This window comes from Alligator sinensis, unplaced genomic scaffold (assembly GCF_000455745.1).
Source record: "Alligator sinensis unplaced genomic scaffold, ASM45574v1 scaffold343_1, whole genome shotgun sequence".
Taxonomy (NCBI): domain Eukaryota; kingdom Metazoa; phylum Chordata; order Crocodylia; family Alligatoridae; genus Alligator; species Alligator sinensis.
Window position 1 is genome coordinate 2114839 of NW_005841947.1, and position 13760 is coordinate 2128598.

Here is a 13760-nt window from a genome sequence, read left to right on the forward strand (position 1 = left end):
CCACCCCACATATCCCCACACCCACAGCCCCCTACAAACCTATACCCACTCCCCATACCTCCCACAGTATATAAGCATAAGACTTCATTTTAAGCTATTATACAATCACCTCTGTGTACACTACACAAACACATGTAAATCAGGACAGACAAAAATATTTTTTGAAATCAAATTAATGAATGTTGTAGTAGGGTGTTTGATTTTTAGACTATAATTTGGTATTTTTCTTGTTCCGAGATGGCAACCCCCCTTGCTGAAAGGAGTACTTCTGGGGGCAAGGGAAGGGACTTCTGGTGGCAAAGGTCAGGGGCTAGGGGGTGGGAAGATGGCAATCAGGGGGTTGGGGCACCTGTCAAGGGGCAGAGCTACCCACGCAGCCCTCAACAGCTTGCCAAAACTGTGTAAGCAGCCCTCTGCACAAAATAATTGCCCGCCCCTGTTGGAAATGCTTTCTTAAAGAGGTGATGGCTGCTAGTCTTTTTCTTTGCTGGAGATCTGCAAACTCATCTTTGAAATAAAAGGGCATTAACATCATTGGGCTTGTACCCACCATCAACAAACAGTGTTGGATTTGGCTCTGAATCTCCAGTGACACACAGATGTAGTTGCTCTTTGAATGAACGACTCTGTTTTATTTACCCTACCTTTGGTGTAAGTGTACCTTGGGCTTCACCCAAAGTCCTGTTCAACTTCAGTTCTCTTGTCAGGTTAGTCTGACACATGCATCCCAGTTTGTCTCTGAACCTTGGAAGCAAGGAGCTTATCTACCCTGCATTCATAGCATGGCCAGTCAGAGACCAGGTACTTATATACCTTAGGTTAAAAACACACCGGCCATTCTGATTGATTGGAGTCAAAACCTGGGCCAGAAAAAGAGCAGCACAATGTTTGACAGATGCAGCTTGTCCCTGAAATGAATGGCAGTTAACTTGACTTAGTCATGATTGTCCCAGGAAAAGATATTATCTCTGATACTTGCAAGGTAATTATAGTGGGACACACAGCCTGTATAGTCTATAGGATCCTCGAGTAAAAGGCTTTGTCCTAGGACACCTGTATTCCAAAACTAATATATTTGATATCTTTGACACAAAAAGAGAAAGTATTATGACTGAGGCCATACAGGAAGTCAGTGGTAGTGTGACTCATGACTCCCATCTTCTTGCTCTGTTTGCTAGATTCTGCAGTGGCAACTGAGGCTGTTTAAAAAAGAAAGAGGCACCATGTTGCTGTGTGGAAATTCTGCTTTAGCCAACCCCAAAAGGAGAGGTTTCAGAGGCTGAAGGGAGGGAAGAGCAAAGGACTTGGGGGCTGGAAGTATGTGGAAGGATTTCGGTAGATATGTCCCTGACTGACAAGCACTGCGTTCCCCTTTTGCTAATCTGTCAGGGCCTTGCTACACATTACTTTTCAGTGGCTCCTGGAGCTCTTAACCCCTAGACTGACCACACATTAACACCTGAAACTAGTTTCAAGCACACTTCAGGTGGCTTGAAGTTATGCCAATTCAGGGCAGGTTTATCTCTGATCTGTGTTACCCAGCTTGTGCTCCATTACTGTATGACTACGCCTCACATGTGAGCCACCCAAATTGCAGTCCTTCAGCATTTCAGGATGCAGGGTCCCCTTTCCCACCCCCGTGTTCTGTGTGGACAGACTTTCTACCCCCTGAACTCTACTGCCTGGGAGGGAGGTGGGGGGGAGAGGAGAGGAGGTCTAACACCAAGCCAACTCCCCCTCCCACCCCTGGAGGTGTGACATTTACACCCCCAAGGTTGCAACCCCATACAAACAGCCTGCAGAGCACGTATCAGCTAGCCAGGTGACAGGGCATGGATGGGCCTAGGAGTGGGATCTAGATGGGGACAAAGTAGGAGGCCAGATTGGGTCCCTGTGAGCTTCCTTTCTGGGGCAGTAGCTGCCTCAAAAGCACCTTCCCTCACTGCTGGCACCTCCTAGCCATCCTGGGAAGCATAACCAGCACCCCCTGCACCACAATCCCAAATCCGAATGTATTAAAACATGAGACCTCCTTTCATTTACTTCCTTTTTATTTCTTTTTAAATTCTATTTTTACTTCTTTTTATTTTATCCTTCAGGGGCTGATTTCCTTATTTCAATAACCTTCTTCCACCCTCATTTCCTTTCCACCTCCCATTTCTTTACCTACCCCCATCCCATTAACTCTCTGCCTCCCAGCTTCATGTTCCTGCCCCCGCCCCCCCCCCCAAACTCCTAAACCAATTCTCACACCCCCACACTTAAAGCAAGGATGGAAAATTGTCCTGACTCACCAGCTCTCTAGTGGCAACTCACAGCTGTAGTGCCTAGTCCTGGCCCTGCTCACTAGCTCTTTAGTGGCAAGTCAGAGCTGTGCAGGTGGGGGACAATCCAAGAAGGTTTTTAGTGTTCAGGTGTAACTGCTCCACTCTAGCTAGTATTAACATTAATTGACATTTAAGCAGCTCAAAGAGCAACATGCTTTAAGCACAGAAAAGGGATAATTACATTGCTGGCTCTGGCTGATATTCCCTCTTGTCTTTCCATAGAGCAGGGGCTCAATGGTTGAGCTTGGAGGTGAACAACTGCTACCCCTTTGTCCTTTACCCTCACAGCATTCCTTGCATCTAACCTTTTGGTCCTTAAAGCATTTTGGGATAAGAGGGAATAGACCAGGCTTTACAAAAGCCTTAAATTCCTCTTACTGCACAGCAAGCCATCTCCTTTCCATCTACCTTTTTTTTCCACCTCTGTGAAGAGAGCCCCCAGGCTGGCTCTGACTGGCCAGATCCCAGGTGTATTGTCTGGGGTGGGGGAGGAAAGGGAAAAACTAAGTCTCATCCTGCCACACATTAACACATCAGTATCCCAGTCAATATCTTTCCTGACAAGGCTAAGTTCCCAGGGGCACTTGTACATGTGACAAAAATTGGCCATTTTTTCAGTTTAATTGCATCACGCTGTACATGTGCGGGGTTTTTTTTTACAATTTAAATGAGTTTGTTACATTGCAAACTAAACCACATCTGTATGTAGTTTAGTTTGCAATGTAGCTATTTGCAGACTTTGACAGCTCTTCCCCTTCCCCCCATGAGAGAGGTGGGCTGGAGGTAGAAGTGGCAAAGGGCCTGATCCTTTTTTTTTCATGGAGACTGCCTGCCTTCCCCCCTGGCCAGGGGTTGAGCTGTCAGTGGGCTGAGTGGCCCCTGGGCTGCAGTCCTTCCCTCCACAGAGGCAGCCCGGGACTGCCCAGGTGGGCTGCTAGTGGGCAGATGCTGCCTGGGGGGTGCTGTGAGGGAAGGACCGGGGGGCTCCCTGCAGCTCAGGGCCCACCAGCAGCTTGCCCCCCAGCCACAGGAGAGTGGGCAGGCTCCCCGAGAAAAAAAAGAAAGGATCAGGCCCCTCACCGCTTTTTTTTCTCTTTCGGTAGAGTCTACCTTCGCAAGCTGCCAGTGGGTCACTCAGCTCCTGAGCTGTGGGGGGCCCCCGGTCCTTCCCTCCATGGCGGTGGCTCCCCCTGGGGCCACCCAGGCAGGGGGCTAGCTGCGCGGGTGCTGCCCCAGCTCTCAGGCAGCACCTGCTGGATCCAACTCTTCCCCAAGCCTGCACTCCAGAAGTCCACTGGGTGCTGCCCCCCACATGGGCTCGGGGAAGAGTTGGATCCAGCAGGAGCTGCCTGCTAGCTGGGGTAGCACCCGCGCAACTAGCTCCCTGTCCAGGCAGCCCCAGGGGCTGCTGCTGCCACAGAGGGAAGGACTGGGGTCCCCACAACTCGGGGGCCGCTTGGTCCACTGGCAGCTTGCTCCTGGCTGTTGGAGACGTGGGCAGGCTCTGTGAAAAAAAAGGATTGGGCCTTTTGTCCTAATAGTGATGGAAGCTGCTAAATTGAAATGGTGGGTTTGTAATCACTGCAGTTAAAAACCCAGGATTTCAATTTAGGGGACTAAAACTCCTGTCAAGTGTACAAGCGGCGTTGGGGTCCAGTGCTGCTGGCTGTGTGTGCCGGGAAAGCCCCACCAGTCCCAAGGAAGGGCTGACATGGAGGGTCCCTGCAACCCTTGGACTTCCAGCATCCAGGCAAATGGTGTTCCTGCCTCCTTGCAGCAAGGCTGGGTGTGCCAGGGAAAGTGTAACTGGCATCTCCTCCATTGCAGCAGCTGTAGTCTGTTTGCACACAGGTCTGCTCCTGCCAGCCCCCTCGGGTGTTTGCTCCTTATCTTGTCATCTCTTTCACAAGGGTGTCAGTCAGACTGTCTTCTGTCTGTCTCACTGCGTCTCTCCCTTTGCCTTTCCTTTCCTTTCCTTTGTCTTTTTCCCATCCTGTCTTTTGGCTTTGACCACTTTCTTTCTCTCCCTGACCTTCCTTTTCTCCTTTCCTTTTTGTCTCTCCTTCCTTTGTTCCTCCCTGTTGCTCTTTCATTCCCTCTCCTCTTGCTTCTTGTTTCCTCTTCTTCCCCCCCCCCGCTTTCCTTTCTCTCCCCTTCCCAGCTGCCCCTGGCCCACGTTCTGCCCCTTGCTGTTTTCAGCATTGGCGACACTAATCCCCTTTTGGTCCCAGCTTTGCTTCTGGCAGCTTCTCCAGACAGTGGGAAGAAAGGGTGCGGCACCTGTCTGCTCTGTGCTGGGAGGGGAGCTTTCTCTCAGGCAGCAGGGGCTGCGGCTGCAGTGGGAGTGAAGAACCTGCTCATTGGTAGAGCCCTTTCCTTCACTGTTTCCCAAGCCACTGGGAATTAATCCGCTCCACTCATTCCCTAATTGCTGGGGATGTTTGTTTGGTTTTAACGAACCTGTAAATGCCGTCTCCAAAGATAATTGCCCCTATTTCCAGTGACAGGAATTAAAATAATAATAACAATAATAAAACAAATGCAGCCCCTGTGCTCACAGGCAGGCAGGAAGGAGGCTGTAAGATTGTTGCCTCTTGTTAGGCTGAATGATTTCACTGAAGTGGCAGCTCATTGCCTAAAGGAGGCATTCAAGGAAGTTCAAGGTTAACAGGCGGGTTCAAATGTGGGGTGGGGAGCCATACGGCTTCAGGGCTTGAGCTATTCTTGGCTACACTTTGGGGTCAAAAATCTTGGGCCAGACAGTAGCCAACAAAATCTGTTACCACTGTCCTGGCTTACTACGTGTAATGAGTTTGTTGGTTCTCGGGCTAGTTCCTTGTTGAGAGGCAACGCTAGCACAAAATCCTCCACTGTAGTCGGCCTGGGCAGTGTCAAGGGAGAAGATGTGGATGGGATGGGTCTTTGAAACGGATTTCCTCTCTCACCCGACATGATCCTTCCAGAGCAGCACTGGGGGAGTCTACAGCATAACTGCTTATGTCTGATTATGGACTGTGGATTGAGAGAGACCTCCTGAGTCCTCAACTGTAAATGCAGTTCTGCGTTCACAGGGAGCAGAATGGGTGAGAGCAGCTGGGGAATGAGGATTTTTCCTCTGCTGAAAAGACTTCTGAGGAAGTCGTGACACCCCGGCCTCTGTACCTGCTCAGAGAATTACTGTACTGGAAGCATGACAGTCGTAGGTTAGTACCTGTCCTTCCTCCCAGTCTGGAAGCAAGAGTACCTAGTTCTCATGGGAACCATAATTCGGACTGGTTGGAGATGAAACACAAACTGATCACAATTTCATGAGACACCAAACTAGGAAGAATCACCTCATCTCAGGTTTCATTACCAAAACAAAGCACAGGCTAGAATCAGCACCATGTGCAGAGATGCAGGGCTTTAAGCCTGTTGCTGCTGTTACTATTGTTACAAAATATCATTGATACCGTATCAGCAACAAAGTAGCCCAACACATTAAACATTGTACAAGCATAGCTTGTAGGCGAACATCTGTCCTTTCCATCAGTCTGGATGCAAATTTCTTCAGAGGCAAATTCCATGTCCAGTTTCAGGGTTTAGTCTGAGCCTATTTTCTGTTGAAATCTTATGAAATTCTTTGCAGTGCAAAGAAGCAAGCAACATGTGTTTGAAAGGTAAAGGTGCCCTATTTACAGGCCGTTGAGGCAGGGATCCACTGTTTCTTTAACTTCAGCATGAGAAGGATGCAATGTGGTCAGCACCACACTCTGGCTACTGTTACCCCTGGTATCCATTGAAAAGGAAGCTGGGTAGGCCTTGGGGTCATGTTGGAAGGGGATAAGATGAGTGTCCCACACTTGGATGTGACCCCAGGTCTATTCTACTCTGTAGCTAGCTGCCCTACCAACTGAGCTATGTGGCTCCCTACTGCATGTTTAGGATATCCTATTTTCTGATGAAAAAATGTTTCAGAGGACAATGCTCACTTAGCCCTGAGATCAGTTCAGCTTAGTGCATTTCCCTACTTATCCAACAGGACTCTGAGGAAGATGTACTACTCTTTACCACCATATTAGGAGAAACATTGTCAAGCAGAAGGAAGTAGAGAGCAGCAAAATGGATGAGTAGGAAGTAGGGATTACTTAACAGGAGTGATTCACACAGGTAAATTTGTGAAGTTTGGCAAAATAATTGATTGAAGAGGGGGCTTCCTTCCTTCCTTCCACCTGTGGGAGAGTCTCCTAGGAGAAAGGATGGAAGTCCCATTGCTTGGAACATTTGAAACTTGACAGGACAGTATCCATTTACAGGTAAAACAAGGAACAATGCTGCCTTGGGCTGGGGAGGAGGTAAGTCTGATGTATTAATAGGCCTTTCCCCCCCTCTTTATATTCTACTTACCCACAGAAACACTTACTACTCTAGGAAAAAGGAAATGTTCTTGTTTCCCCACATGGCAGACAGGTTGAGCTGGGAGGTGCTCTCCTCTATCCGGGTGTCTTCGCACCATTTAACTGGGTTAAGCAAAGCTGTTCTTGGTGCTAAATTGCTTCCTCACTTCTGAAGGTGTGAAAGTCTTTTCTATCTCTCATCTGTCCACGCTTCACTCCTCTTGAAGAGGCAGCTGGAAGTGTCTTTTTGAATACATTTCTCTCCTTAGTGGCAAGATCTCAGGTACTCTGATACTTTTTTTCCACTGCAGTTTCTTCCTTTCTTCCTTCACATACAGTTACCCAGCAGTTGCCCATACACATCAATTGGAGGCTCCTGACTTTTCCTATTGGCCTGTGGTTGATTGGTCACATTGTTCTCCAGATCAGAGGTCAGGAGTCATGTGTTTGGCTTCCAAAATGAAAGGAAGATGGAGAGATGAGAAAGCAGAGTGAGTAGGAATGAGAAGGATGAGGCTGTATCCGGGAAGTAGGTTTATCCATTGGCTGAACAAGGATGAGGATAATACAATGCAGACATAAATGAATCATGCCAAGGGCTGCAGGGTCTGCACTGTGATGGTTGTCTCAGTGCCTGCCTTACCCTGTGCCATAGTCAGAATTGGAGAACATGAAAAGCACCTGGGGAGCTTCTCCCAAGGTTCCTCCAAATACCAGAGGCAAATAGCTGATCTGGTCTAGCTACTTCCCTGTGGCATCTCCCAGATATATTTCCAAGCTAATGGATAACTGTGATTCCTTCTTCACATGAGGGCTCTGTGTCTCTGGAAAAGGAAGGAGGGCAGGGAGAATGGGAGCTCAAAGAAGGGTAGAATTTCCCACCCTGCAAAATGATTCCATCAACATTTGTGGCCTCTTCCACAGGTTCACATGTTTACTGCAGACCCTGGCCCATGTTTTATATCTTGGTTGTTGTACTTCAAAGCTATTTAGATACAACAGATGGATTCCCCAGGTCTAGTGGTCAGAGCCTCAGAACCTGAAAGATAAGCAGCCTATCTTAAATGAAGGTAATCCAAGAAAAATAGGATCAGAAACCACGTATAATATCACTGGTATATGAAAGCATAGTCCGGGGGTGGGGGGGCATAAAAGGTAGGGAGGTACCCACCTTCCAGCAATTGTGGGGAAGAGGGGCCACTTGAAGGAGAGGAACAGAGATAACCTGTGTGGGCCAGTGGGCCCTCTGGAGGATTGCAAATGATGACTTTTCTCTTAGCAGGAGCAGTAGAAACATTCAAAACCTCTCCATCCCAGCATCCGACTCACTGAACAGTCCTGGAAAAACATTTGTCTTTCTTCCTGCCTGGTTCTGGGTCTCTGCTCTCTCAGGGCTGAGTCAGTTTACAAATAGCTAATGAGGCTTAGCTCCCCACCAAACTGATTTCATGATGGCTGGTGACAGCAGAAGCACCACAGTGCCACCATCCAGTAGCACCCAGCACTGTTCAGCGTGCAGCCAGACCAGTGCCCCACATACGCTCAGCTCTGTGTGGCTCCAACATGTGCTGGCCCCGCAATGGCCCTGCAGGAGGGAGGGGTGGGGGTCAGCCCCCCAATAATATTTTCTCCTACCTTCTATGTAGTCAGTCCCACCAGAATCAACATCAGGGGAGAAGCTAAGTCCAGACATGCTGACTCAGCATTGCAAGCGACACTTGGATAGCTAAGATGCAAGGAGAGAGGCATTCATCCTCCTCCTCCTCCTCTCTCTCTCTCTCTCTCATTCTTCACAGCCCTGTTATCACATACAGTGTTCCTGAAATACAGAGGAGGCATCTTTTTGTCACTTCCCCTATGACTCTTTCAGCCTTACAGGATGTGATGAGGCTGTAAGGCATAAGGGCACTTTGCGGATTCCTAGCAAAAAATTACTCCTTGGGAGATGGGAGGGACAACAGACAACTCTGCAAAGCAGAGGAAAGTGAGATTTCTCCAGCTGATGCTATCATAGTACAAATAATAAATAATGGTAAATTATTATTAATAGCGAAGAGGTCATGAAGCTAGTACTCATATATCATGAATAGAATAGTGGACTGAAGGATGGATACTGTCTCCCATAACATTCTCATTGACAAGGGAAGGAAGTACAGACTAGATGAAAGTACCATGAGGTGGATACATAACTGATTGGATCATTGTGCTCAATGTCTAGTCATCAATGAGTAGTTATCAATGGCTCAATGTCTAATTGGGAGGAGGTATAAAGTGAAGTTTGATAGGGGTCTGTCCTGGGTCTGGTATTGTTTAATATCTTTATTAATGATTTGGATGATGGATTCAAGTGCTTCTGTAGCACACTTCCAGCCCTGTTTTCCTATGAAGGATCCGCAGATGAATTAATGGATGGATGGATTCATAGATAGCTAGATTGTAGAAGCTACCAGATCCTGGCATGGCAAGATCGACACAACTGGTCATCGTTCCTTGGCAGATAAGCTGCTTTCCAGGCATTTCACTATGCATAAAATATTTCTGCCTTCACTTGCATAATTATGGGCTTGTCTGCTTTGTGTGTAACCTGCCAATAAGGATTCTGTGTGTCTTTTATGAGAACAGAGGTTTTCTTGGCCAAAATTCCTCCCAAACCTACTTGTAGTTATGCAGCATACTATTGCTGGCTGCTCACCCTAGAAGTAGATGCATGCCTAAGGTGCTGTACATACTTACTTTGTGAAATGCTTTTGGATGCTGTAGAAGTTTAACAGATTATTATTCTGGACTGGCTTCAGCAGAGTTACAGAATTTATAGCCCCAAACCCTTCACACCTGTGAGTGAATCAAGCCAGATGAGATCATCACAGCAAGGACACAACTACCATGATATCATCATCATGGTCAGGTTGAGAGAGCATTTTAACACCATGCCAAGAGTAAGTGCTAGTAAGTGGTGCTTGGCTCATCCTGGGACATCAGGTATCTCTTTATCCATTAGCCTAAACAGCAAGAAGGTAAGTCCTCTCCAGTGTACTTCAATCACAGATCTGGAGGGGCGCAGGCCACGCCTGCTTCCCGTGCCCCCCTGCCCCAGCTGGGCAAGCAGCAGCAGCACCAACATCCCACGCCCGACTCCCATCTCGCCTGGGCAAGCAGCGGGCTATGCCATGCTGCAGCTTGCCCAGCCAGGGCAGGGGGGTACGGGAGGCAGGTGCAGCAGCTCTAGGAGTGGGAGCTATGCCATGCTGCTGCTTGCCCCCTTCTGGCCGGAGCAAGCCATGCCTGCATTGCACTCCCCCCCTTTCCCTCCCCCCTCTGCCCACCACAACAGACTTACCAGCTGGAGGCATCTGTATCCAGTGTGGTGAGGACTGCTGCCTGTTTATTCTATTGCTGAATATCCAAAGTGGCACCAAATCTTTGGATTCGATTCGGCGGAATTGAATCGGGACAGTGATTCAAATCTCCAAATCGAATCACTGTCCCTCCAGATAGCCCAAATCTAAATCCGAAGCGAATACTTGCCACTCTGCACAGGCCTACCTTACACTGTCTCCAAGTGGTACTCCAATCACCTTCCTCTTCCCAATCTGCTATTCTGCTTTCTGCTCCATGTCTAACCTGCTGCTGTTTTCTGATTCCTGGCCTATCTGCTGCTCTTCTGCCTGTTCCCCACTCTGCCATCTGTCACTTGCCAAACTAGGGACAGGCATTACACATAAACCTGTTTAAGTGATCAGAAACTGGTTTAAACCTGTAACAGAACAGATGTTCAGTGCACATAAACCAGATTGAAAATGACTGAAACTGGTTTGAGTTAAAAGTGGTTGAATGTAGCATCAGAATTGACTGATTTGAGTGGGAGCTGGCGGGGCTTCCCAGTCACAGCATCCTGTGGGTCCTGGCCACACCCTGCCCTCAGCTCTCTGCAAAAGGGAAGGCAGAGGTGCTCTAGCGCCCCCCTGCTTCTAGCCTGAGCCACTGCAGGCATGTGCCTGCAGTTCTGGGATGTCTGTACGTTTACAAACTGATTCAACCTAGCCAGGTTAAACTAACCTGCAAAGTTTGAATGAATTCAGGCTCAGGCTTTTTGAATATCTGTCCCTAGCCTATAGAGGCTTCCCCTGCATGCCGCAGGTTAGCTTCCCCTGTGCTAGGCTACAGAAAGCAGTTAGCATTAGAGGGGTGGCACAATTTATATGACTGGGTAACTGGGCAAATGTTGAAGAAGCATCTGGTTTAGGATGCTTTACTTAGGCACAATGAGTATTTTTATTTGAAAGTGTACAGGGCATTTCTGTACAACACTTAGGGCAAGTAGAAAGAAGACACACAGGAGATGACCACACAGTTAATCCTTTCCCTTACCCAAGGAGTAACTATACTGTTGCTGTCCCCAGTGTACTGGGGAACAGCTGGACACTGGGAGCTGTACCTTGGTTATACTCAGTGAGGCTGACCTGAAGCCACCTTTTCATTCCTCTGCCCTGTGGCCATCAGAGCTAAAACTGATTTCTAGCCCTGACACACCCTGGTACAGATACACTGCCCTAATGCTTACTCTTGCACTTTGTTGCACTCTGATGTCATCATGATGGCCATTTTCACAGGTTAACATGGGTGTGGTCATACCTTGCGTGTTTCTACATGTCAGTGCAGGCTTTGTCCTTCACCAGGCTCATGCTTATGTGTAGATGCCAGCATGGTCCTGTGTAGGCTCATTCCTATAGATTGCTGCACGTTGAGTGCTCTCAGGCTTACTCTCACACACTGGTGTGCATGTGCTCACCTCCATGCTCTTTCACATACCGATGCAGGTGAGATCACGGCTGTACTCACTCTTGAATGCTCTTGTGAGTAGGGTCAATCACTTGGCTCATTCTCCCGCACTGCTGTGAGTGTGGCCACTCTGGTGCTCACTCCCAAATTTTCATGTGAGTGTGGTTACTTCCACACTCACTCTCACATTGTGCTGTAGGCACAGTCTTGTCCTAGTTCTCATTGAGCCCTGCTCCATATTCAAATAAAAGCTGGATAGAAACCAGCTATAAAGTTGTTACACATTTTCGAGCACTAACTTTATAGCTGGTTGGCTCTTTTTATAGCTGGATAGCCATTTTTATCATGTGATACTTACTTTGTATGTGTGTCTGGTCTAAATTTATTCTGCAAGTTACCAGTTAAAAGTGTAATACATGTAAGGTGTGGCAGGGACTGCTGGCACATCCTACTGCAGGCCTGGTCCATTCTTGTTCTCTCTTGCATACTGATAATTCCTCTAGTTCTAATTCCCCCTTTTCCCCCTTGCACAATGAGTGAAATCCATTTAACCATATGCCTTCTGCATCATCCTCTGCTTGCTCTTCCAGCTCTGGCATTTCTCAAGACTGCTGGTCTGTGGGGTCATTATGTTAATATGGAGAAATGCACCCTGTCTCCCTGAACCAGCATCAGAAGACAGGTGCAGACCTTGAAGAGGCCTGTGCATTATTAGCTTGCCTCTGCTTTTGAATAGCCCTTTTGAAAACTGCTGCATGGGAAAATGAATAGGAAAGCAGCCCTTTATCAATATGCAATCGACCTGTTACTCGAGTGCTGGTACATTATCAGTGGAAGTAGAGTGTGTACTACAGAGTCAATCTGGGCTTTACGGTGTGAAATCCACTTCTCCTGCAGCCTGTGCTAACTAGCAGGTTTTGCACTGCACAACCCTGTGTGTGGGAAGGAGGCGGGCCCTGGGCAAAACCCTGTTGGGTGTGCAAAATGTCAGAGAGGAGATGGTCAGCCCTAGCTGCCCTGGGGACTCAAGGTCCCCAGCTACTGTGGGGATGGAGTGGTCTGCCCAACTCCAGTTGCTATAGCAGTGTGGAGTCTCATCACCCGGCTGCTGCTGCTATAGCCACATTGCGGGGCAGTTGTGGCACCATGGATTCCCAGGGAGCTGCCATTTTGGCTTCCCCTCTAAGTAGGCACCCAGAGCTGGTGCCCTGCTTGCCCACCCCAAGGTATGCTACTGTCTGTGGCAGACAAGGCTGGTGTCCCTGGCAAGTTGATGAAATGTACCATAAATGATGCACAGACCTCTTGGTGGCCTTCTGCAAAGCAGTGAAAAATCTACCTGTAATTCTCTCAATGGAGACATAAGCAGATGAGTCAGGGAAAAAGCAAGTTGGGATAATTATAGGTTTGAATACTGTTCGAATGTGTGTGGAAGGGAGTGTATGTGTCTGACTGTAACAGTGTGCATGTGCAGTGGAACAGCTGATGATATCACCCTTCAATTCGGTTCCCCAAGCCAAAAGATTCCAATGGCATGAGACACAATGTTGCTAATGCCAAGGACCGGTACAGACATATCCTGGAACTGGGTATCTTTTTTTTGAGAACAGTAGGAGGGTAGATTGGAAAAGTCAGTGGAACTAAATTGAGAATGAAAATAAATTAACAGGGGGGAAAAAAGTGTATATCAAAATCCCTTGAAAAAAAATCACATGAAAATAAAGGCAAGCCTGCCAGCTTTTTCTAAAGCCAAAGAGTGATTGGGTATAACTAAGAGGGATACAACAGCATATTTAAGTTGCAACCCTTCCAGGCTTGTGACTATGCCAAGATAGTTCCAGCAGAAATTAGGGCAGTTTGAGGAGTGTGTTAATCAAGTACCATGTGCCAGTAGCCCCAGGGAGGTCCTTGTGGTAGCTGGGTATTTCCAGCATGTTGGAGTGTCGCTACACTCCTTTTTCCACTCTCACATTGAGGTCTGGGGATGGGGCTGGAGCCACTATAGGTGTTCTATATAGACTGTTGCTAAATTTTTTGATCAACATTTTTTTTTCAACCAAAAAAAAAGAGAGAGAGAGACAGAGAGAGCAAGCAACTTTAAAACACATCTTTAAAAAAAATCATCTTCTGATTTTTTTTTTAAATGAAAGGATTGAAAATGAAAAGAAAATCAATTCAAATAGAAGCTGAATAAATAATTCAGGCTTTGGGCGAATGAAAGCCTGTCACCTTTCACATCTTTCCATCAAAAACTGCAGAAGGCAGAGACGTGTCACTG

General features: G+C 47.6%; 1 protein-coding gene across 1 annotated transcript in view; it reads left to right on the forward strand.

Moving 5' to 3' along the window:
- The first annotated feature begins 11514 nt into the window (after window positions 1-11514).
- Window positions 11515-13760, forward strand: part of GAP43 (growth associated protein 43) — a 37068-nt gene continuing 34822 nt past the window's right edge. The window contains exon 1 of the mRNA XM_014518274.1: window positions 11515-11520. Coding sequence (XP_014373760.1) covers window positions 11515-11520 — 6 coding nt within the window. The remainder of the gene's footprint in view (window positions 11521-13760) is intronic.